A 26,304-nucleotide genomic window follows, 5' to 3' on the forward strand; every position below is an offset into this window, starting at 1 on the left:
CTTAAGCTATTTTTGCTTTTAAAGTACTGCCAGGCACTGTGTTAATATTCAACTCAGAGTAAATTTAGCTCAACAAGAAAACAAGTGTTTCCATGGTTGCTTCTTCACAGTGTTTATGGTATATATATAGTCATTAGGCACCGGAACCCAGCCAGGTGAATTAAGTACAAATGCCCATCGTTTATCTGTATCCAGGCGTTGGAAAACTGGAAACACCACTAAATGCACCTTAGGCTATGCTTCCATTTCCTCCATCCATCCACCTCCCCACATCCCAAATAGCAAATATGTAGAGAGTATTATTAAGGGCTTATACCATTACAGTATCTTTAGAATTAGTGTAAACAGGTGTTATTTGGCTTTGTATTAAGATTCACAAGCACTCACATTTTTCTGCTAAGGTAACTGCAGGGACTAAAATGCTTTACGTATTTAACAAAAACAGTGGAAAATATGATTTACAGATATCAAATGGATTCCTTTGAATAGTACCTTGTATGGCAAATACTTAATATCTGGTCATAAGGTGAACATTCCAGATATATTTAATGGGAAGATAGGTCTGTTCCTACTTGTCTCTTTGCTTCCTGGCTGCCATGAGTTGACAAGGCCTCTCTCCACACATTCCTGCCATGAGATACTCTGTTTCCACAGAACTGACCCAACCAGCCATGTGACCTTGGATGGAAACCTCTGCAACTGTGATCCAAAAATCAACCTTTCCTTCTTAATACTTCACTATCTCAGCTATTTGTCACAGCAACAGAAAGTGAACACAATTAGTGCTAAATATATTTACATTGTTGTGAAATACATCTCCAGGGCTGGGAAGGTGGCTCAGTGGTAGAGCGCTTGCATTGCATGCTCGAGGCCCTGGGTTCAATTCCTCAGCACCACATAAGCAAAAAGCAAAAAGCCGGAAGTGGCGCTGTGGCTCAAGTGGTAGAGCGCTAGCCTTGAGCTGAAGAGCTGAGGGACAGCACCCAGACCCAGAGTTCAGGCCCACGACTGGACCAAAAAAAAAAAGAAACAGATCTCCAGAAATTTATATCTTACAAAAGAGAATCTCTACTCTAAGTGATTCCTTTAAAGCCTCATTTTTAAAAAACATGCCCTTTGTGGCTGGGAAGGTGGCTCAGTGGTAGAGTGCTTGTCTCGCATGCATGAGGCCCTGGGTTCAATTCCTCAGCACCACATAAGCAGAAACAGCCGGAAGTGGCGCTGTGGCTCAAGTGGTAGAGCAATAGCCTTGAGCTGAAGAGCTGAGGGGCAGTGCCCAGGCCCAGAGTTCAGGCCCCACGACCAACACAAAACAAAACAATACATGCACTTTGTATTCCAAAAACATATAAAATATTACTTTAAAAGCATAATGTATTGGGATGATGAAGGGATAAATGCTAGAACTTTTCCCTAATTAAATCCGCCTGTCTGTTTAAACAGCCATTATAGTATTATCTATAGTCAATATACTACTACACTTATATGCAGGGCTAGTATTTTACTTTGCACAAATAAAGTTAGCTTTCCCACCAGAAAAGTGGAATGTATATGTTTTAGTGTATATGAAAAATCTTAGAATATCTATGTACAATTGACATTCACCTAAAAAAAATGAGAAAATTAGCTTTCATTAATAATGAACATTATGCAGATCATGTATAAACTTGAACAAAATACTAGGAAGTTCATACAGAAGCTAACAATAAAAAGCCTGGGGACCACTGCTTGAATGAGCATGGATTCTTGAGAGGCAAGAGTGCAACCCCTGTTTTCTATCCCAATACCTGCTGTCCTCATCACTGCCATCATGTATATAGTGGAAACAGCAGGGTCAGGGGGCATCTTGAGAAGAAATGGTAACCTGAGCAAGGCAAGTCTGGAAAACAGCCACTCAAATGACCTCAAGATAGCTGTAATGACAAACTGGGCACAGTAACGGTCACAGACAGCCATATCAAAGCCTTATGCTCTGCATTAAAAACAAAACAAAACTGAGCAGTTCTCTCATTAAGATCATTACCAGCAAGCTCCCTGAAGGTTATTAATGAAAGGTCAAAAAAAAAAAAACAAACTTCAATATTCTGAAAAAAGCCTAGCATAAAGGTAGTTATGTAATAGAGAAGACATTTCAAAATCGTGGCTCTAAAGAACAGCTGTTGCAGGGTACTGGTGGTTCACACTTATAATCCTAGCTACTCAGGAGTTTGAGATCTGAGGATTGTAGTTCAAAGCCAGCGCAGGCAGGAAAGCTGTGAGACTCTAACCACCAGAAAACCAGAAATGGCACTGTAGCTCAAGTGGTAGAGAGCCTGCCTTGAGCTGAAGAGCTGAAGGACAGCGCCCAGGCCCAGAGTTCAAGCCCCCTGGCTAACAAAAACAAAACAATATAGAACATCGGGAAAGCATTCTCACTGGCTTGAGTGGAATCTTTAATGCCGATGGAAAGCATCTGGCATAGCCCTGGTATATAGCAGAAACGCTAAAGAAATTTGTGGACCAATGACACACATTAATTGCATGTCCACGAAACACCTAGAAATTCATGCATTTTAAGGTCATGTGTTATATTCATTTCTAATTAAAAGGTCCATGTTAAAGGAGTGCAAATAGTTCAATCTCCACAAGGAACATATTCAAATCTAAGTAGAGGAAATTTGGGAGAGGAACAAATAATTGAAGTGTTTAGATTTTTATGACAATGAAGCTATTCTTTATGGCAAATATGGGCCTACACATTTTGTCAACACCATTTGATTCAGCAGTTCCTTTTTTAAAGGAATGAAATTATGGTGCATGTGATGGATCACCTTGAAGCCAGTGTGACAAGTGAAATAAGACAGTTACATGCATAGGAGACACCTAAGGTATCATACGCATACAGAAAGGATGTAGGAGGGGTTACTAACCAGGAAAGGATGGGGATTTGTATTTTATGGGTGCAGCATTTCCATTTCAAATGCTGAAGAAGTCCTGATGATAGATACAGTGATAGTTGCACAGAATATGAATGTACTTAATACCACTAAATAGCACACTCAAAATGGTTAAAATGATAAATTTTGTGTTATAGAAAATTAACATACAAACACATACATACATGTGTATACCAAAAGTAAGTCCTAATGTGAATGATGGACTTTAGGTAATAATAATGTTTCAGAATTGTTTCATCTATTGCAAACACGCCTCTCCTCACTCTCTGTTAAAAATAGGAGAAGGTGGGAGTGGAAAAGGAAGTGAAATGTGGGAACTTGGTCTTATCCTCTCAATTCTATAAACCTAAAATGGTTCTAAAAACACTGCTTATAAGTTAAGCAAAAACTCTAAGCAAAAGCAAAGGGGCTGCTCTATGTCCAAACTCTTCTTCGCGCATATCCTGTGCTGGCCCTCCCATGGGCCACTCCCTAAAGCTCTCATGTATTCCCCAATTCTGGAGGCAAGGCTTCTGGATTCTCTTGCTCCTCTGGCCTCTGGATGCTACTGCTGTTACCTAGGCTGCCTACCTGTTCTGACCTACAACCAGTCTTGACCTCAGTGTTTATGTATATTCTGGCTGGAAGGGACTGGCCTACTTTTGACCTTCAGTACTAAATCTTGATACACTCCCCTAATTCTGTCTACTAACCTTTATTTATCTTGCCGTAAGGCACAGTTCAGCCTAACAGTAATTAAATAGGAAGAGTACTCAGAGGAATAATATTGGTACAAAATTATAATAACCAAAAACATTTCTTAACAGTCTAAGAGTTCCTTGCTCATGTAAATTGTTTCTCTGTGAAGTGGTCAATGCAGACTAATGGATAAGTAAAATTCCATTGTGTAGTTTCCAGAGTAGTTTCTTTCCTACACTTCTCTTAGAGTACTTGTCTTTCAATTCGTCATGTATATGTGTAATCTATTCACTCACTAAATGTCCATCATGCCCCAGAAACTATTCCAAATACAGATGACATAGAAATGATTAGATTCAAGTTGGCAAGGTGGCACATGCTTGTGATTCCAGCCACTCAGGAGATGGAAGAAGGAAGACTAAAAAAGCCTGAAGCCGGCCAAGGAGAAAAAGCTCTTGACTTCCATATGAAAAACAAAGCTGAAAGACTTGGTTGTAGTTCAAGTGGTAGAGTGTTAGCTTAGTTAAGCACCAGGACTTGGGGTTAGGGGTGAGGAAGAAGAAGGGAGATAGATAAGATTCAGTCCTTATCTTCAAGTAACTATTTGGGGAAAATTCACACAAGGAAAAAATTATAGAGAAAAATACAATCTGTATAAAGGAGCCATCATCTATCTATACTAGAAGAAGTGATAAATAATAGTGAAGTAATAGTAATAATAGTAAACACGTAAATCACATTTATTATATGTCAAATTTCACAACAATCCTAAGAAGGATATATACTATTATTGTTATTTTAACAATGATGGAGACATCAAGGCACAGAATGGTTTAGAAACATCCGTGGTTTACACAAGTAGTAAGGGCCTGAAACCCAGACTCCATCTCAGAACATGAAGCTACATAGTTCAAATTATGAACTCTTAACCTTCATTGAGACTCTGAAAGAACAAGTGCTAATCTCAATACATCACTTTGCAATTATTTGCATGGGGTTGTGCAGTTCTCAGAATACTTACATATGGCATCTTGTTTTCAACTTATAGCCCTGTGATACATATTCTCTGAAATAAACAGTACAGCTATTCAAATAAACAAAATGATAGACATTGTTACAAATTCTTCACTAAAAATAATTGAGGTAGTAGAAAAATTTGTTTTAAAAGAGTCTATAGAAATGTATCCCATGGTTAGCACTGAAGTTAGACAATATTTTGTTTTATGGAAAAGGAAATGACAAACTAAATAGGATCCACTTTAATAGTACTTCAAATGTCATTTTAACAGTGATAAAAATTATAATTTTGCATTTTATTATTAATTATACAGTTAGGTTAAAGCACTCTAGGAAGAGATATATGTTTTATTATTGCACTACGCATTGGAATTAAATACATTTAAATGATTATTTAAAAGTATGTTTATAGAGAACTAATTAAAACAAAGTTTATAGACTAAATTTACTTTTCAAATTTAGGAAAGGAAATTCCCCAATTATTTCTACCAGCTCTACCTTAAATAGATCCAGATACTCTTGCAGAAAGTACCAGCTTACATTACTAATGGGGATTTCCTTACTTTATTAATTATGGATTTCCTTCTCAGTAAGGAAACATTGTTTCTCCTTTTTTTTTGCAATATTGGGTAAAGAGTACTACTCAATGACAATGAAATGTGCACTTCCTTTAAAAAAACAAACATTCCTTAGTAAATTGTGCAAAAGCACACATATATCAGATGAAAGAAAATTAAGCCTTGGCACTGTGGGGAAGAAAACAACTAGCCAGCCATGTTCCCGCATAATATCTGCTCTGGTCTTTCAGTTGTATTTGCTCACACTCTTCAATATTTGCCACTTGCAAAGACTCTCTTTAATTAAATAATTACCTTTTTGGAAAAATACAACTCAATTCTAAATTGAATAGGATTCTCACATCCCCACTTGCTCAAAATCTTCCCCACTTGCTCAAAATCTCTCTCTTCTTCCAAATGCTATTTGAAACTTATTTTCTCTCTGAAGCCATCAGATTCTGGTTTCAAAGATTACGCCTTCCTTAGGTGCTAACTAAATGAATCACATATCCTAGCACTTGATCATTTGCTTCCTATTTTTTCTCCAATAACACTAATATTTCTTTCATGGAACTTATTTTATTTTGACATAGTCAATTTAAGATACCCACTTCTCTGTTCCTAACTAAAGAGGCTAGATCTTATCCATCTATGCAGTACCCTTGATAAAAACAATTAGTAATAACTGCTTGTTGAATATAAATTTATGAATCCTGGAAGAATATAAATATAAAATGCCATATATTTTTTTCCTCCTCCTCCTCCTCCTCCTCCATTCCATACAATTCCTTCTCCCATTCCTCCTCCTTCCTCTTCCTTTGCCCACTTCTTTCTTCTTTTAATACCAGTCCTAGGGCTTTAACTAAAGGCCTGGGCACTATTTGTGAGCTTTTAGGCTCATAGTGTTCTACCACTTGAACCACAATTCCACTTCTGACATTTTGGTGGTTAATTGGAAGTAAGTGAGAGTGTTACAAACTTTCCTATCCAGGCTGGTTCAAAATTTGATGCTCAGATCCCAGCCTCCCTAGTACCTGGGATTGCAGGTATGAACCATAGGTGCTTCTTCTTCCCTCCCCTCCCCTCCCCTCCCCTCCTCTTCTCTCTCTCTCGTTAGTCATAGGGTTTGAACTCTGGGCCTAGGCACTGTCCCTCAGCGCTTTAGCTCAAGGCAAGCTCTACCACTCGAGCCACAGCGCCACTTCCAGTTTTCTGGTAGTTTATTGGAGCTAAGAGTCTCATGGACCTTGCTGCCTGGGCTGGCTTTGAATGCAATCCTCAGATCTCAGGCTTCTGAGTAGCTAAGATTACAGGCATAAGCCACCAATGCCCGGCTTTCCTTCTCTTTATTTATTTTTTAATTTCCTAAATACCTAGTGTCAGGCACAAGGGACACTTCAAAATGTTCAGCACTACTAAACCAACTATAGTTGAATTTTATTTATGTTAAATTCTCTTTTCAAGCTGTTTTGAGTACTGAAAAAGAAAAATGTTCCTGCTCAAACATGAATCTGAAGAATGAGATTCTTTCAATTACTATTAAATCTTCATGACAAGCATACAGCAAAGAAAGTCCGGCAGCCAATGTTGTCTGTGCAGTTGAAAATGGATACTGGACTATTCAAAATGAACAAATATGAGTTGTTGTGACAGACTGAAGTCAGGCTACCATACTTCCTATTAATGGTCTATTTGCCCACCTCTGGAGTCTGGGATGACTAATGATGGTTCTGACCAGTTCTAGTAAAAGTCTTGTACAGTCCCCAAGCCTTAGGTCCTTATCTCCCCCTCTACCATGAACAAACTTAAGAAAGGATGTTGGGGGATAAGGCTAAATGAAGTGAGGATCAGCATTCCCAGCAGAGGGTGTAAAGGTGTCCTACGTCTAGGAATCCTGCCAGTCGGGCAATGTGAGTGAGCCCAGCTGAACCTATAGGAGATTTGTTCATCTAAGTCATTCCAAATGGCCAATCCACAGAATCATGAGTCCAATAAATGGCTGTTATTATAGGCTACCATGTTTTGGGGTTTCACAACAAAAGCTAACAGAGAGAACTGAAAATCCATTACCATTTAAGTTAAAATGAACACTTACATGGGGTTGTAAGACGAATTTCTATTGCACAATAGTTTTGAATTTTAGTCTATACTCATTGAAAATCATTCCTGTGTTTAATATTAATTTTTAAATAATATTTGAAGTAAAAAACTGAATGATGACTAAAGCACATTTTTTTTTCTTTCTTTCTTTTTTTTTTTTTGGGTCCGGTCATGGGGCCTGAACTCTGGGCCTGGGTGCTGTCCCTCAGCTCTTCAGCTCAAGGCTAGCACTCTATCATATGAGCCACAGTGCCACTTCTGGTTTTTTTTCTTTTTGCTTATGTGGTGCTGAGGAATTGAACCCAAGGCCTCATGCATGAAAGGCAAGCGCTCTACCACTGAGCCACCTTCCCAGCCCCTAAAGCACAATTTCTAAATAAAAAGCAATTGCTAGTTTTTGGATGAAATGTTTTTGCTTAACACTTATTATGTAATAAATGAGTAGCCCTTATCTCTTATTCCCTTATGTGCCATGAGAATTTTTAAAAAAACTACACAATGTATTTCTTGCTTATGAAATCAGATAGGGGAAGTCCTGTTTGACCTTTACTCTCTATTGCTTTAAATACCAATTTCTGGGAAAGGAAAAAGCCCTGAAGGAAACTCACTCAATACTACCAATGGAGTACAATCATAGAAAATACAAGACAATGGCTAATTCTATCCCCTTGTTTTATTGTTTCATAATTTAGCTTATGAATTTTAAAATATAGAAATTATGCATATTTTTGTTTAAGTCTGAGAGTCATTAGTAAAAGATAATTCAACTAAAACTTAAAAATGATACTAAGAAGACAAACTCTTTCTCCCTTTAATTTCTGTACCATAAACACCTTGGTCCTCTCCAAGCACTTACATATCTCCACCTGTTCCTCTCCTTAGGAGCTCTTGGCATCCTTCCCCTTGCATGAGTTATCTATTCCCAGATCTCCTTCTCTTCTCCCCAGTCATGGTCTTATACCAAAGCCTTTTTATTCCCATTTCTTGAAGATTTCAACCAAAATCCAACACATTAAATTCAATATATCTAACACTGAAGTTATCTTCCCCTCCTAAAATACAATCATCTTCCACAAGCCATTCTCATACTTTTTAGTGGCATCACTATTTCCCTAGTTGTCCTCTGTCACCTCAGAGCCACTGTCTACATTTATTCTTCTCTGAAATCTACTCTTTTAAACCAAATGAAGTCCTATACATTCTACCTTCACAGCACTTTTTACTTCAGGTCTCTCTTTTCCAATCAGCTGACAGTAGTTCTAAACATCTTGAGCCACTGACTGGATCACTGAAGCAAGACCTTTCCCATACACATCTATCCCATATACCACAACCAGATCCATCCTCTTACTTTATCATTCATTTATTTATTTTTGGTGTTACTTTGGTGTTGCACTTAGGGCCCTGCTCTTGGCAGGCAACTTTTCTGACACTTAAACCACACCTGAAGCTCTTTTCTGCGTTAGGTTATTAGGTTATTGCCTGGGGCTAGCCTGAACTCAATCTTCTTATGTATGCCTCCTGTGTAGCTGGGATCAGATAAATGTGCCACCATGCTCAGCTTCAGCTTCACCTTCTTAAAACTCAAAGCCAATCAGATGACTCACCTTTAAGAAACTTAATGCTCCCAACAGTCCCCATTGTTTATTCATTAAACTGTTCTAGGCAACAAGTGTCTCTATAAATCAGTCTCACCTCACCCTTGTAATCTTTTCCGACTTATATTCACAGTCTAACTGAATTATTTGTTCCTTGTGTCTTATATCCTGTTTCCCATTTCTACTCAAAACAATATTTCATTGTCTAGTAATGGACATTATTACACAAACAAACACAAAAACATTGCTTTAAATTTTAACATATAATAAAACATTTTCTAAATATCTCACTTTGGTGGCAAGTAATTTTCTCAAAGCTCTTTGTTGTTTTTGAATTTCCTATTGAAAAAATATATATAAGCTGCAATTTTTTCTTGATTCTAAAATACTACCAAATATAAGAAACATGGTTTACTTGACATCTTACTGGGTAGCTAGGACCAATGTTCCCACAAAATAGAATAGTTAAGATTGATAGTTTAAGGAAGGAAAAGTTTTTGAAGCTAATATGTAAGCTTCTACTTCGCGTGACTAAAATTAAGTTAAAGTATATTGTCTCCTAGGGAAAAAAGGGAAAATCATCTGTCAGGAAGGACTCAACGATCATATTACATGAGGAAAGTTGCCAAAAAGTCTGGGGACATCTCCACTCAACTGGCAGGCACACTTTTTGTGCAAAGCATAGTCTGAAAGGTGACTTTGATGAAAAGAACACAGGTTAACGCTATCCTGTCATCATTGAGAGGACTAAAATGCATCATCAACAAAGATTCCTGAAATGAGTTGCTAAGTTATGATCCTACTCATTCATTCTCTAAATATATAGTTAAGTCATGGTTCTATGTTAGGTAGTATTCTAGAAACTGGGAATACAAAAGATCAAGACCTGCGCTCACTGAACTTTCTTACCAAATGTAAGTCTCCTATAGAAAAGCAATTAATTCATCTGAAAACTTTTTTAAAAAAGTAACTTGACTACATTTATCTTGTGGAGCTCTATCAAGGCCTTTCATCAACTTTCCCAGGACCAAGAAATCTCAAATGGCCAGTCTCTTTTTCTCTTACTCCTAAGACATCAATTACTTGTTTACATTTCTGATATCCAGCACCATGCACTGCACATAAGAGATGCCTATTCACATGTAAATAGATGAGTGAAGCCAGGGGAATATGGGAAATCTCTTTATCTTCTGATTAATGGTGCTTTAAAAAACAAGCTCTATTAACATCTTTCTTTAAAAGAAAGGATGAAGTATACTGCTAGGTCTCTCAAGGTGTTATGGGAAAACTATGGAGCCCATATGGGCTATTTCTCAGTGAGAGCTTTTTCTCTAGGAAGCCATTTCTACTTCCCTCTCTCCCTGTTCCAGACATTATTCATATCGGGTCCTGGGGCTGATACAGTCCAGGAACTAAGTAAGGAGAAGACGGAATCTCTAAAAAATTGCAGACTTTTGAAATAAGACACCACATAATATTTTTTACAGGCTAACTAAATAACCAAGTTAAAAGAACCAAGTCAATTTTCTCCATTTCACTGTATGTCTAGAGAAGAGTTCCTAATATATTGAAGTTTTATACAGCACATACAAAAGCTCCAGCTCCATTCCATTTACGCATAGTAAAAATGTTTCAACTAAGCATATTGGTTCATAGTATGAATAATACTTGACACTTTAGTCGCTATCTCTCTATTAAGAAAACTTTGCCAAAATCAATAATATCCTGGAAAAAGATCTCTTACCTATCAACAATTTTTGTTCACATCCTTGCCTATTACAGAACATTCCTTAACTACTTGACAGTCTAGCAATATTTTTCCTCTATTAACTGTTTTGCAAATGACCAAAGTACTGAATTTGTTTCTTTTTACATAAGAACTCATGTAAACTGATAATTTTTAAAATGCTTATCCTTATATATCTTAGGTATAAACAAAACTATTTTAAGTAAATGCCTTTAACATGCAGGAAACTAGTATTTGGGCAGTATATTAAAGTTTGTAAAATACTTTCATGTATATAACAGATTTAACCCTCACCTGATTCTGTGGGATTATTACTATTATATATTCATACTTTATAGGAAAAACCTCTGTGAGTTGATCAAAAAGCACAAACTGTTACTTGGCTGGCCCACAATCTGAACTTATATTTTCTGATTTCAAATTTCAGGGTCTTTTCATGGCTAAGTAGCTAAGTAGATGGTGCCAAAGAGAAAATACAGGTTCTGTGAGCATACTTTGTATTTTGTTCACTGCTGCATTCCCAGCACATCAGACAAACTATTGTTGAATGAATGAATGCTAAATTCAACAAGGAACATAAAAATGAGACTTTTGAATATAGAATAATGTTAGTTTACATTCAAACCTAAAGCATAAAGTACAGTGTAATTCATTAGCAATTAAGCTACATCATATCTGAAGTTGGTGCTAGATTTGCATTTGTATTCTTAGCTAAGGAACATTTAGTAGATGAGCCATTTCCAATCCTAACTATATATCAGCATTGTTTGGGGGAACTTAAAACATGCCTTTAGGTCTACTAGCCATTAACTAATCTGAATCTGAATTTCTGGGGTAAGAACTAAGCTCTATTTGTTATTGCTGTTGTTGTTTATTTCTAGTATTGTTTTGATGTCCATGTTTGTTACTGATGCTGAGTGAAAGGTGACCAGTGGTTCTCAAATGTGGTACACTGGAGAAATACCCGGAGAAATGGTTAAAATTCAGTTCCACTCCCTGGTTTAGTAGGTCTAGGGTAGAACTGACAATCCATAGTTAAGTGATTATGATAATGGAAAACTGCAATACCTGGCTCAGGTTTTTTGTCTCACTCATTTAAAGAATGAGTCCATGGACAAAGGAGAAGCAAAATGGCAAGATTCTTGAAAAAATAAAATAAAATAAGCAGAACTCCCTCTAGAAGGGAGGGGTTTCAAGGGAGGGTCATTATCTGAAACATACTGTATCAGGGGTTAATAAGGTGTCTCTTTAGGAGAGAGCCACATAACTCTTAAGATGATTGGACAGCACACAGGCCATCTCCATCCCAGACCCAATCAGGCTTCACAAAACCTACGCCAGCCCTTTCTGCTTCTTTTAGCCTTTCTGACTGGGTGTCTATTCCTATACACACCTCTATACATATGACTCCATCTATACAGCATATTCTGGAAAAATTAAAACTAAAAGTGCTAGACTGTAGTCATCAACTATGATGGGCACAGGAGAAGGTAACCAAGTAGAAGAATGTGCAGGACCTTTTATCTTGCAGAATCTCATCTGTAAAAGAGGACTAATAGTATCAATCTACTACTTTAAGATGCCATGAGGAGTAAATCTAATAACACATAAGAATATTTTGAAATAAAATATGCTTCCTAAATGACAGGTATCATGCAAGTAATCTGCAAACATTACCTCTCTTATTACAATATATACAAAGGGCAACACTTTCTGGTATCTCAGACAAAGTGACAAGACATTGATAAATAAACCAACATCTAGTTAATGGGTTGAAGAGAGAATAACACATAATCCTCAGGGCTGCTTCCCACAAGGCCAGATTGGCAGTGACAGAGATACACTTAGGATAAGCCTACAAAGCATGAATGAAACATCCAGGCATCTTTCTTCTTCCAGTTCTTTTGAAGTGTTGGACAGAGACATTTGCTTTTTTTCTTTCATTTTAAGCTTTTTTTGCGGGGAGGCTCAGCTGCTTAGAACTGAGGCCCCTATACAAGCTAGGTAAGTGTTCTAGCACTGAGCTACATAGCTAGTAATTTTTTTCTGATTATAAAATTATGCATACTCATTATAGGAAAAAAAAAGTATAAATGCACAAGATTTTTAAAATACAAAAGTAGAGTTGAGGGCTGGGAAGGTGGCTCAGTGGTAGAACACTTGCCTTGCATGCATGAGGCCCTGGGTTCGATTCCTCAGCACCACATAAGCAGAAAAAGAAAAAGCCAGAAGTGGCGCTGTGGCTCAAGTGGTAGAGGACTAGCCTTGAGCTGAAGAGCTGAGGGACAACGCTGAGGCCCAGAGTTCAGGCCCACGAATGGACCCCCCCCCCCAAAAAAAAAAAAGTAGATGTGAGGTTGAGGTAAAAGTATAATGCTTCCACAACCAGGTGTGTTTGTTTGTGAATATGTTTTTTTAAAGTTACATTTTCATATACTTATGGGTTATTTATCTATCTTACTTTGTAAATTGTTGGTTTAAGTCGTTCTTAATTTTTACACAGGTGTGTTTATCTTATTATCATTAGTTATAGTTCTTTATATAATCTGGATACCTTATCTATTTCCATGTACGTGTTTTGTGAATATTTTTCTCCAGTCTGTAGTTTGTTTACTCATTTTCTTTATGGGTTATCTTTTGATGAGCTAAAAGTTTTGAATTTTGGTGAGGCTTAATTTATACGAATTCCTATTTAACCTAGTTACAATCATAATAAACATTCAGCTTTGTATCCTGATTTCAAAAATCTCTTAATAGAAAAGTATTTATTCCCTAAGATTATTAAAACTTCACTAATATCATTTTTCATTGCAAAACAGTCTATATCATTAATGAAGCACATTTTACTTAACTAGCTTTTTACTGTTAATCTGTCATATTATGATTAATAACTTAATTATAAAAATACTAGAAGGAACATCATTGAAGAAGTTGTGATCTACTATTTCTCTTTCTAAGAGAGATTCTCAGATACAGAATTCTGAAGAAGACATACTAGAATGATAGTGAGGAGATGGTATATGTTAGCCACAGAGAATTCCTTATCTATCTTGACATGCAAAAGGGAATTCTGAAGATGTGAAAGCATGAGATCTACAGCCAGAAACTGAATCACCACAGGGGACATAGCTCATTCATTAGTATGAAAGTCAGGTCTTTTGATGCCTATTATGGACCCTATACTGCTGCATTACACAATGCTTTCCAATTTGAATATTATTTGAATGTGCAAAATTATACCAGTTGACATGATAGCAATGTCTTTCTGAACAGGAGCTCCAAATTTCCATAAACATGAGATTGTTTTTGCTCTTGTATAACTGCTGACATACACATAAAATAATACTCAGTTATAACTGCTTTGCCTTTTTTTTTTTTTTTTTTAAATCATGGAGCTTGAACTCAGGGCCTGGGTGTTGTCCTGAGCTTTTCTGCTCAGGGCTAGCATTCTACCACTTTGAGCCACAGCACCACTTCTGATTTTCTCGGGGTTAATTGGAGATAAGAGTCCCATGGACTTTCCTGACTGGGCTGGTTTCAAGCTTTGATCCTCAGATCTCAGCCTTCTAAGTAGCTAGGATTACAGGCACAAGCCACTGGTGCCCAGCTTAAAACTGCTTTTCAAAGTGAAATAGTTTTGTACTTAATACATTGGATTTGACTTTAAAATTTCAGAATGATTAATGATTAAATAGTACCCACTTGCTATGCATAAATATAATTAACACACCACACAGTAAGCTGCCAAAATTCTGTTTAGTCTCTTTTTAGAAAAACATAAAAAAAATAAAGTACTAGAACTATTTAATAATTCTGCCCGATCTTCCCATTATATCTAACAATTACAAAACTTAAATCAATCCAACTTTGAGAGTTATAACTTGACAAGGTGATCATTTTCTTAAGTATAATGTCCGTCAGCACTGGGACACGTATAATTTGCCTTTATCCTAGAATCCAGCTGCTTTCTGAGAATGGATAGCATCACACTCATAAAGTAAATCGCAGTGAGAGAAACACCCCTACTTCAGTTGTTAAACTTGCTGCTGACTCATTTGTCCCTTGATAACTGAACCTTTCTTTACTAACTTTAATTATAGCTACCTCTCATTCTGAAACTTTCCTTTTCCTTGTGAATACATTTGTGGTCCTTGGGCCTCCTGACTGTGTGAGACACTGGGGAAATAACGTCACCTCCATGGTTCTTATTATACAGTGTTTGGTCTGCTAAAAACAAACCTGCAGTTTTATGCATTCCTTTTCCACATATGGACGTTGTAAAGATTAAGTGAGATAATGTATGTGCAAGTGATTATTGTTGTTATGCTTGAAATAAATTTCACTGAACCCATTCTAAACTTGTAATGCAAAAAATTCCCTATTCCTCTGCCTTAATATAGTGACTATTCATACTAGAAATGTCATTCCCAGCAGTATTGATTAAAGGAACTGCCAAAATCAAAAAGTCTAGAAAAGAATCATAAATGCTATTAAAATTCTGATTCCATGATGTATAAATCCAGCTGGCCAAGCAAGATATCCTCTGTCAGGAAGATAAAATGACTTCTCCATATCATGAGGATCCATTTACAGCTCTATGCAGAGGAGATACAGAGATGATTTACACTCAAGTCTTATGACAAGCCAATTTCAAAAAACAAATGAAATGGAATGGAATTAAGAGAAAGGAAAACAAATGGAAATATTTTCAAGAATTGGTATAGTAGAGGAGAAAGGCCATGAGTTTGTTAGATTTTCAGCAGGTAGGATCTTAAGCAAGTAGTATTATCTTGCTGCTTATTTTCTAATCTACAAAAAGAATACAGTCATCTTGCAGAGTTGTGAGCTCAAACAAACCAGCTGTTATCCACTGATTCAATGAACATTCATTAAGTGCTGTATGGAATACACACTATATAAAGCCTGACTATATTTTACATTCTACAGAATGAGGACAAACCTCAGATAAATGAAAAATGGATGTTTGTCTTTACTGCTCAATATAAAAGAACCTCCATGGAAACTAGTTTGCACTGTAAATTAGCTCTTCTAGACCTCAATAATCAGATTAAAAACCAACTATTACAGAATAAATTCTTTAATTTGAATTTATCCCCTTTTACCTCACTTAATTATTCATTTGATATTCTCAACTCAGCTGTGAAATGGAAACAAGATCATCATCACTTTAGGTACCAGGACTAGTTTCCCCTACTCCAGTATACCCTCTCTAGCAGCGTTCATTTATTTACTATCCTTATAACTCAGATATGTCACTCTGCCTATCTGCCAGAGCAGAAGCTCTCAAGTTATGATGGGAATCCTAAAGATTCTGCTTGCCAACAAAGATCTAGGCAGCAATAACACTGTGTACCTAAACCTCATGCTGGAGTTCATGGAATATGGCAGTGAGTAAAACAGCAAATCTATACCACTTCCTTCCATCTGAACACCTGATGAAGGAAGAAGGACACCACCAAGAGGAACAGTAAAGGTAAACTATTGCTGCTGAAAGGAACTCACTACTTGATGGCATCTTTGAGTGAATCCTTTGGCATGGTGATTGGCCTCTCCCTGTTTTATTTTTTTATCAGTTTCAAAATCTAGATTGGATATGTTTAAGTAAATCCAGGTAACCAATGGAGTACTGTGCAGACCCCTGTGTGTACATACGTATCTAAAGCCAAAAATCCCTGCCATTCAAAGTATTTCAGTAATAGGTTTAATTACCTCCATATTTTACATTCTGCATATAGCAATCACCTAAAAATAGGTTACTGTCTGAATTTGTGAACATTTTCAGATTTGCAAATTTAAAAAATAAAGCATGTTCTTCTTTTACACTAAGCATCTAAATGCACAAAAATTATATTTTATTAAATTATTTGAACACTAAAGACACCATATTTAGTCAATTTGATTTTTTTTTTTTTTACTACAAAGTGAAGTCTTCCATCTTCTTTAAACTCTAAATATCAGTTATTATCAATTGCCTTCAATTTATGCTGGCATACACTACAACTATCATGTGATGCTGTCTAGTCATATAAGAGGTTAACAAATGAATCAAAGATGTCAGAAATGGTGCTAAGTAACTTGAGGAACTGTCTGTACAGAATTGTTCACAGAGTCTACTTAAGCTCTCCTGTGATTAAAGGGCAAGAAACCATAATTTTCAAGAATAGAGACAGTTTAAGGCAAAGAGAAAAAACTACCTTAATGTATTGATATGAATTACCATTACTCTGTCCAAGAGTCTGTACATGTCTATCTTAAAACAGATCTTGGAAGGAAGAATACAATTCCCTACTTAGGGAATTAAGATTCTGTGAAACTGCTGCCTAGCACAACACCACCATCCTAGTCCAATTGTCTAGAGGCATAAAAGTTCTCTTCAATCAATTTTGACTTTCTGTCTCTAAGAATTAGAAAGAAAATGGGTGGCATCATTAGGAATGTAGGCTACACACACATAAACGAAGGTTCAAATCCAGACCTTCTATTTGTTAAACTCATGTTCTTTCCACTGTTCTGAACTAGCTTTCTAAATAATCATTTTACTTTGAAGCCAGCAATAGGAGTTTATAAAAAGTCAGTATCTCATTTAATTTGGATAAAAATCCTGAGAAATAAACTGGTACAGACATAATTTTCTCTCATGCACAAGTATGTTATGGTTTGACTATAGAAAGATCTTTTAGGCTCATGTGTTTAATACTTGGTCCCTAATTCTGGAAACTTTAAGAAGATGTAAGTCCCTTGTCTCTGCACCTTTTTCCTTTCCTGCTTTCTGTCTACCAAGAAGTAAGTTGCCTCCTCCTTCACATTCTTTGACCCCTGTGATACTCTACACATGTCACAGAGCCAAGTGACCATGGCCTGAAATCTCTGAAATAAATCCTTCTTCCACAGAGTGTTGCTGTCAGATATCTTGTCACAACAATGGGGAAAGCAACTGTTACAATGGGATTCTGAATGCCCATGGGACAGTGATTTGTACAAAGAAATTAGATTTAATGCCTGGTCACATCTATATCTATAAGATAAAAAAAAACTTACGTTCCACTACAATATATTTGAGTATAGCCTATCTTTTGGGGTTTGCATTCTATGAATTGTAAATGATAGACATCTGTATTGTCCTTCCCTGTCCCTAATGAATCCTTCAGTATATTCTTTCCCGCTAGGCCTGCACTTTGCCTCAGATTCTTTCTGGATATATTGCTATAGAGAGCCGCTACCAATAGCTGGCAATATTAATAGGACAGATAAAATGTGCATTCTTGTTTTGATTCTCCACATTTAGGTTTCACGCATAATGTTAGAAACACTAGTTTTCAATACTTTTTTAATATGCTTTGATTTGATCTTTGTTACTAGTGATTCTTTTTTTTTCACATTTGTACACTAGTGTGTGTACTTCCATTCATTTGAGAGCAACTGTGGTGATAGGCACTTAAAAGTATTCTGAACACATCTGACATACATGTATTATACTTAGGGGAGGAAACCCTTAAGAAGCATCCACTTTCTGAATATGGTTTAGATCAGGGACCAGTAAATTTCTTTCTGTAAAGAGCCGGATAGAAGTTTCTCAGGCCAACAGCCTATGACACATCATTCAGGGCTGCCACTAGAGCCTCCAGAGGCCTCACATAACAAATGAGCACGTGTGGTTCTAATTAAACTATGTTTTAGCACTAAAATAAGATATTCATATAATTTATGTAATTTTCCCATCACTAAATATATTCTTTTTAAAATTTAATTTAAAATAATTCTTAGCTGGGAGGTAACAGCAACACAGGAGAGTTAGGCAAGATTGTGCACACAGGCGCTAGTTTACCTTCTCTAGGCTCAGATCTGATGTTTAAAAAGTAAGACCTTCTAGTGGTCTACAAGCCTATTACCAATGCGAGAGACCTTCTTTTCTTTTCTTTTTTTTTTTTTTGGGGGGGGGGGGTCCAGTTGTGGGGCCTGAACTCTGGGCCTGGGCACTGTCCCTCAGCTCTTCAGCTCAAGGCTAACACTCTACCACTTGAGCCACAGAGCCACTTCCGGCTTTTTTCTTATGTGGTGCTGAGGAATCGAACCCAGGGCCTCGAACATGCAAGGCAAGTGCTCTACCACTGAGCCACCTTCCCAGCCCAAGACCTTATTTTCTTTGTACATTTTTTGTGGTTGTTGTTGGCCATGGGGCTTGAACTCTGGGCCTGGGCACTGTCCCTTAGCTCTTCAGCTCAAGGTAAGCCATGCTCTACCACTTGAGCCACAGTGCCACTTCCAGTTTTCTGGTGGTTAATTGGAGATAAGAATCTCACAGTCATTTCTGTCCGGGCTGGCTTTGAACCACGATCCTCAGATCTCAGCCTCTTGAGTCACTAGGATTACAGGCGTGAGCCACCGACGACAAGCCTCTTTGGGCATTTCTAAACAATGAATCACAACAGTCCAAATGCAGAAGCAAAATATGAGGATCTAGACTATTTCTAGCCCAGAAACTGAAAAGATCTGTAAAAAATGTAAAACAGTCACCCTATTATTAACTATCTTTCTTGGGGAAATACACAGCTACACTTTATATCTAATGCTGTTTATATAAATATGTAATAGGCTTAGTATTTTTAAATACTAATGTTTTTTAATTACTCAATTTTGATTTATAATATAATCAGTATTAATAAATATACACAATGTGAACAAAAGTTCTTTAGGGTACTCAGTACATTTTAATTACATTAAGGGAGCATGAGTCCAGAAAGTTTAAGAACCAGCTGCTGGGGCTGGGAAGGTGGCTCAGTGGTAGAGCGCTTGCCTTGCATGCCAGAGGCCCTGGGTTCGATTCCTCAGCACCACATAAGCAAAAAGAAAAAAGCCGGAAGTGGCGCTGTGGCTCAAGAGCTGAAGAGCTGAGGGACAGCGCCCAAACCCAGAGTTCAGGCCCCACGGCTGGACCCCCCCAAAAAAAAGAACCAGCTGCTGAGTTAAATGACATTACTGCCAGCAAAGTTCACCAAGGCCTGCTCACCATTCACTCCCTCTAACCTCCAGCTTGACCTCTTTTTTTCTCCCAAGAGCTGCCTGGCATTTCTTTGACTAGAAACTGATTTGATCAAATTTAATCCTATGCAATAATGTTCTTGCATAATGACATTAGTAAAAAACAAACAAACAAAAATCGGCATGGTCTTTTCACATGAGTGCCATTTAGCTATGCACAAACCATAGAGATATTTCAGCCTTTACTTTGCCAAAACAGGCAACTAGAATCAAGGAAGTATTTCTCCCTGCTTTCCATTTTCCATAAATTTCAAAAACAAAAGTTTATTCTATTTCCTTACTTCCAGAACATATCTCAAAACAGATCCATTAAATCATACCTATGATTCAGTGTACCTAAGATCTGGATCCATATATATTATGGGAGCCCAATTCTAAGCAGGACCCTCACAACAGTTCTTTCTAAGGAGTAAACTCTTCTACCCATGATAAACGTTTAATGCCAATGCTCACAACAATAATCAAGGATTTCATTTTGCAAATAAGGTATACACATCCTATAATACATATTAGAGCAGAATTAATACTTTACTTTGTAGTGTTACTTGAGATTTAAGAACTTTCAAAAGATTTTAAGAGAAAGTTCTTTTAATTCCAATGTTACAATATATGGAAAAAGCATTCCTTTCAATGTACATTTATAATGTCATGCGATTTAAATGATGTATGCTGCTAGCCTAAGGAAACTTACACCCTGCCCATCTCTGTTTCTGACTCTCTCCTTCCTTACTTCTCTCCCTGGCTTCCTTCCTTTTACATTTTAGAGAAACAACCACTATTCTAACACCTTAACATTTTGTTGAATTACAAAGTTCTCAATTAGAAAATGTTTCCCTAGGAATGTGTTATTCTAAAAGTATAACTTCTTTTATGAAATGATAATTTTGTGAGCAACAGAAAAGGAGGAAATTCCGATTTTTTCAACCTGCATTATAACAATATATTTTAAAACAGCAATTATAATTGGATGTTAGAGCACTGACTCCAAATTAGCAAAATAAAATGTATTCGGCTATTTTGACCAACATCAAAACTGAAATTGAGGCTGCAGTGTGGTTTAAGTGGCAGAGTGCTTGAGACACTAAGTTCAAGTCCCAGTATCATAGGAAAAAAAAATCTTAAAAGAAAGCCATGAGCAAATTTATATGTCCTGGGGATTTTTGCCCATTTGGGGGAGTAGCCCAAATTACATGAAGAAGATTTTGGTAGCCAAGATGTTCAATGAAGAGCAAAAAAGACTTAAAAGACAAGGGAAATGCTTACTGTTTAAATCTACAGTAAAAGTCAGTCTCATCATGATTGCAAAACATTCCAAATTGTGAAACTTAAGTTACTTGTAAAATAGACAAAAGTAAAGTAGCTTCCTCAGTCATTTTTTGAGATCTCAGCATTAATTTAAAGAAAATGCTTATATATATTTTAAAAGGCCTATTTCAAAATAGTTACCTCTTCACTAAGCACATATAAGGAAATGCCATTTATGTATCATATCATGTAGCATTGCTACTCCTTGTGTGTGTGGGAAAAAGCGTAAAACAAAGTTATTTGCTTCACTATCCAGCTCTTTAAAGAAGAAAAGAATCACAGTCCTAAAAAGTAATAAAGACCATAGAACCTATAAATAGATGCTAATGTAAAAACACAATCTATATAACATGATTATTTAAGGAAAGGACATAGGTACTTTCATGTGCAGAAAGGATATATTATTTCTGGCAAATTCTGTCTCCAAACAGGTTTTATCTGTATAATAAATTATCTTCATTAGTAGCACTTTAAAATAAAAAATTAAGTTCATTAAAAAAGCTCAGTGACTGTCCATAAAGAAAATGCAAACGACTTATGATTTCATCTCACTCCAGTTAGAATGGCCATCATCAAGAACACAAATACTGTCAAGTATACAGGAGGAAAAGGAACCCTCATACATTGTTGGTTAAGAACATAAACTAGTCCAACCACTATAGAAATTATAGAAATCAGTAAATAGATTAACAGGAAATATTTTGGGTACATACAACATGTAGCAGGGTAATAACAAACCTTTATAACAGATAATGAAGAGATTATTTTAAAAAATACTACTAAGATCAAGTTAAAAAGTGTCAGGAGAAATGAGGGAAGGGGTAACAAGTTCAACAAGAAATGTGCTTAGTACCTTACTTATGTAACTGTAACCCCTCTGTACATCACCTTGACAATACAAAAAGAAGGGGGAAAAAAAAACTCAGCCGGACACTGGTGGCTTATGCCTATAACTACTCATGAAGCTAAGATCTGATGATTGTGGTTCAAAGCCAGTTTCAGTTGGAAAGTCCATGAGATCGTTATTCCTAATTAACCAGCAAAAAGCTGTAAGTAGAGCTGTGGCTCAAGTGATAGAGTGCTAGCCTTTAGCAAAAAAAAAAAAAAAGGCAAAGAAAAGCCCAAGGATGGTGTCCAGGTTCTAAGCTCTGGTGCACACCTGCCCATGTGCATGTGCATGTGCATGCGCACACAAACACACACACACTCAAGTTCAGTGTAATAGTCTACTAAGCATCAAAAGTTATGTGGAATTTATTCCACTAAAAGGATAAAACAGTGGAGGGGATCTGGCTCCATAATTGAGAAGAAAAGTCTTCTGAGAAACCATCACCAGTATTACTTCAAAGCAGTAAGATTAGGGTCCAACTTAATTTATTTTTAAGCTTCTAAGAAACCATCACCAAAGATTAGAATCCAACTAAAGTTATTTTAAAGGTTGGCACAGCAGTTTAAAATTTGAAAAACCCCATCGTTAACTTTAATGAAATGGCTTTCAGTTTTATTTTGTTTTCCCAAGTCCCCTCCCAGCAGTGGGATGAGATGATACATGGAACTTCGTTTCAGCTGCTGGGGAATTCTCTTAGCATTTTGTGGAAACTGTTGGCTCTCACAAATGGAAAGGCAGATTAGAACTAAAAGTTAAAAAAAATACAGAATTGCAACAATAAAAAGCAACTTAGGTAGAAAATCAAGCCAGGCAGATAAGCAACCTTGACACAATTAGTTCTGTTGGATTGTTCATTAAGTCACCTCTTTTCAAAAAGCCAAACCAAAGCAAAGCATGGCAAACTTACATTGCTTCTTTAGTTCTTTCAGTTGTTGCTTAAACTGTACAAATTTTTCATTCTTCTGAAAGTCTGCATCAGAATTCTTATTCTGTAAAGCCAAAAATTTCTTCTCCACCAATAATTTTAAATCTGGTATATTTTCTGGACGTTCTTCTTTTACCTAAAGAAGGCAACAAAATCATCTCAGTTCTGATAATGAGTGCTAACAAATTTTTATGAAATTGTTTATATCTCATATAATTCAGAGAAAAAGGACAACGAAATAGAAACCAGAATTCTCTGAACAGGTGACAAGATGCTGGCACACAGTGGAGGGAATCATTTATCCTATCTGGTGATCCTAGTTTCCTTTCTTACATAGTTTTCCATGTTCCTACTACCGTGCTCTTCCCCTGTTCGACGCATATATCAAAAGGAGCAACCTCAGCAGAGCCTGTGCATCCCCACACGTCCTTTACCAGGTCTGTGAAGTTGCTTTCCTACAAAGAGTCCTTATTCTCCATGCTCCTCTTCTGGCCCATAGTCCAGTGGCTCCTACTTTAACACAATGTGAAAAGAGGCTTTACCCTTGATCTCTCATAATGTCCTACCATAACAGGGAGTAAATGTCCCAGATTGTTCTATTCTGCTCAACTCTCAATCTATGTTTCTTTCCTCAGTAATACTGGAAAATTTTTAAACATATAGGAAAAAAATAAAAGGAAATGTATTATGAATGTATTTGACATACTTCCTTGATGCCAAAATTAACGTTTTCTAGTTAGAATTATATTCCCTCCTTCCTTTCATCCCTCCTTCTCCCCTCTCTTTTCTTCCCTCTCCTCTGTCCATCTTAGAGTTTTGTATTTAAATTTGTCTTAATTACATCTTTGTCTCCTTTAGAATAAACATTCTGTCTGCAGGCTCTTTCCCCAGGAATATTTACACTGGTTCTTTACTCTTGTATTTAAACAACACATAACCTTTTATAATCCCTATTCCCTGCCCCCAGTTACTTCCTGTTTGTGTTCCAGATCCTTGAGAAGAGCCCTTATTTCCAGTTCCTCATCCTCAGCCTGTAGCCATTACAATTGGCCTCACTGAATCACAGTAAAATTGCCCCTCTTTTCTTTGCTTACCATTGTGCTCTGATATGCCTTAGACTTCTACCACAGCCCTAGTCATATTCAACTGACCTTTTTCCTTCTACTTGACACACAAGTAGCAGCACTGAATTTATGTATTTCAAACTAATCTTGTTAGCACCAAATACACTTAACCCAGTAACAACAACATTTTATTGACTGATATTACTAGAACTATATAACTTCTGGACTAAGAAATAACTGAGAGATCATCTAATCTTCCTCTCCTTTCTCAGTGTAAAAAATAAGTAAAATACTATAGAAAAATGTTAAATAACTATTTTCTATTATTCAATTAGAGAAAATGCTAAGACCAATACAGTAAATTCCTGGTTTTAGTTTATGACACTAGGATATAGTCCTGTAGTCCTATAGACCTCCAACTCTATCAATGTACACAAAATTAAAAGATTATCCTCAATGTACAGTTTTTGTCTTTTTTTTCCCCAGGTCCTGGGGGGCTTAAAGTCAGGGCCTGGGTGCCATCTCTAAACTTTTTTGCACAAGTATAGAGCTCTATCACTTGAGCCATAGCTCCACTTCCAGCTTTTTTGGGGGTGATTGATTGGAGATAAGGGTCACATGGTCTTTCCTGCCTGGGCTGGCTTTGAACCACCATTTTCAGATCTCAGCTTCCTTAGTAGCTAGGATTACAGGTGTGAGCTACTAGAACCTGGCAACTTATCTGTTTTTGATTACCTTTTGTCAGGGGAAAATTATAATCTTTTTGCTTAATTGCTATGCATTTATGTGCATATGCGCATGTGTATGTATGCATATATATGTGTACTGATGCTATAGTAGCTGAGCATATGTGTATATTCTAGTACAAAGATGTTAAAGATGGCCCTCTTTGCTCATAATAAATTTCAAATGCTTGAAAAACATCTGAAAAAGAAGGATAGCATCTGGTCCTTCTCTATCCACAGACCACATGCCTAGATACAAGATTTGACCCCCAGCAAATAATGCATACTACATGTATCAGTTTGATAGACTCCATAACAAAGCACTACAGATTAGGTGGATCAAGTACAGAAACTTAGTCTCTCATAGCTCTGGCAGCAAGAAGTTCAAGATCTGGGTGTCAGTAAGGTTGATTCCTTTAGAGGACTCTTGTTCGGCCTGTAAATAGCTGTCCCTTTGCCATGTGCCTGGTCTTCCCACTGCATGTGTCTGTGACCTCATCGTCTTTTCAAGGAACACCAGTCATATGGGATTAAGGTCTATTTGATGAACTTATTTCATTTTCATTGCCCCTTTCAAGATACTATCTCCAACTACAGTCACATTCTGAAGAACTGGGCATCAAGACTTCAATGTAAGAATTTTGGAGAAACACAATTCAGTTCGTACACTGGGTTAATGAAGACCAGAATTTTTTTAAGTTTTGCAAATTGTTACTATAAAGGTGAGGTAAACAGAAGTTAGTTACATAAGTCAGGTAATGAATGCATTTCTTTTTGGACAGTGTCACCTTTCCCTCACTCTCTCCCAGTTTTTCCTATCTGTCCTTACCCACAAGTTGTACAGTTCATTTTCAACAGAATGTCTAGTGAGTACCACTGCTACATTTGTTCATCTGTAGTCCCTCCATTTCTGTGCCTCCCCTTTACCCTCCCAAAGACAGATAAACAAACAAGAAGAAAAGAAAACAAAAATAGCAACAAAGAAAAAAATCTCATTTACACTTCCTGGAGTTTACTTTTATGATTATTATTTTATTTTTATTTTTAAATTTTTATTTATTTTTTGTCAGTTTTGGGGCCTGACCTCTGGGCCTGAGCACCGTGCCTCAGCTCTTCAGCTCAAGGCTAGCATTCTACTACTTGAGCCACAGCACCACTTCTGGCTTTTTCTGCTTCTGTGGTGCTGAGGAATTGAACCCAGGGCCTCATGCATACAAGGGAAGCACTCTACCAGGCAAGCCACCCTCCCAGCCTGATAAATATTATTTCATATGATCAGATGCACATAGGCATTGTACCTTCATATTCCTCTCCTAAGAGTACCCTCCTTTGGGAAGACCAGAATTTTTAAAGGAGCTATAGGTTATTCATCTTTACAATATTTAATTTAAAATGAGAGAAGCTATAGAGAAGTAAACAGTACACTGTACTTACATAATGAAAACCTACAGTTCTGCCCTCTGATGAGAAAAGAGCAGGGATTTCTGCTTCAGTATCCACTGAAGGCTCCATGCATGCAAAGCCTTGTGGCTGGAAGGACAGAAGTGAGCTGGGAGCAGAAGTTGAGCAGCTTTGAGAGCCATATTGTGGAACCCAAAGTGACTTAACAGCAGTGGAAAAAGACAACAAAAGATTAAGTTGGAAACAGTGACCATTTCAGCTGTGTAAAAGATGCCCCATAAAGGGAGAGAAAGCTTTGCTCT

At 36.9% G+C, this 26,304-nt stretch overlaps 1 protein-coding gene across 4 annotated transcripts in view; it reads right to left on the bottom strand.

Annotated features, from left to right (window-relative positions):
• Nucleotides 1-26,304, bottom strand: part of Nsmce2 (NSE2 (MMS21) homolog, SMC5-SMC6 complex SUMO ligase) — a 213,449-nt gene that overhangs the window by 113,448 nt on the left and 73,697 nt on the right. For all 4 annotated transcript variants that reach the window (XM_042673123.1, XM_042673121.1, XM_042673122.1 and 1 more), the window contains one exon: nt 22,795-22,948. In XM_042673123.1, the coding sequence (XP_042529057.1) occupies nt 22,795-22,948 (154 nt within the window). The remainder of the gene's footprint in view (nt 1-22,794; nt 22,949-26,304) is intronic.

This window comes from Dipodomys spectabilis, unplaced genomic scaffold (genome assembly GCF_019054845.1).
Source record: "Dipodomys spectabilis isolate Male_0828 unplaced genomic scaffold, ASM1905484v1 ptg000783l, whole genome shotgun sequence".
Lineage (NCBI taxonomy): Eukaryota > Metazoa > Chordata > Mammalia > Rodentia > Heteromyidae > Dipodomys > Dipodomys spectabilis.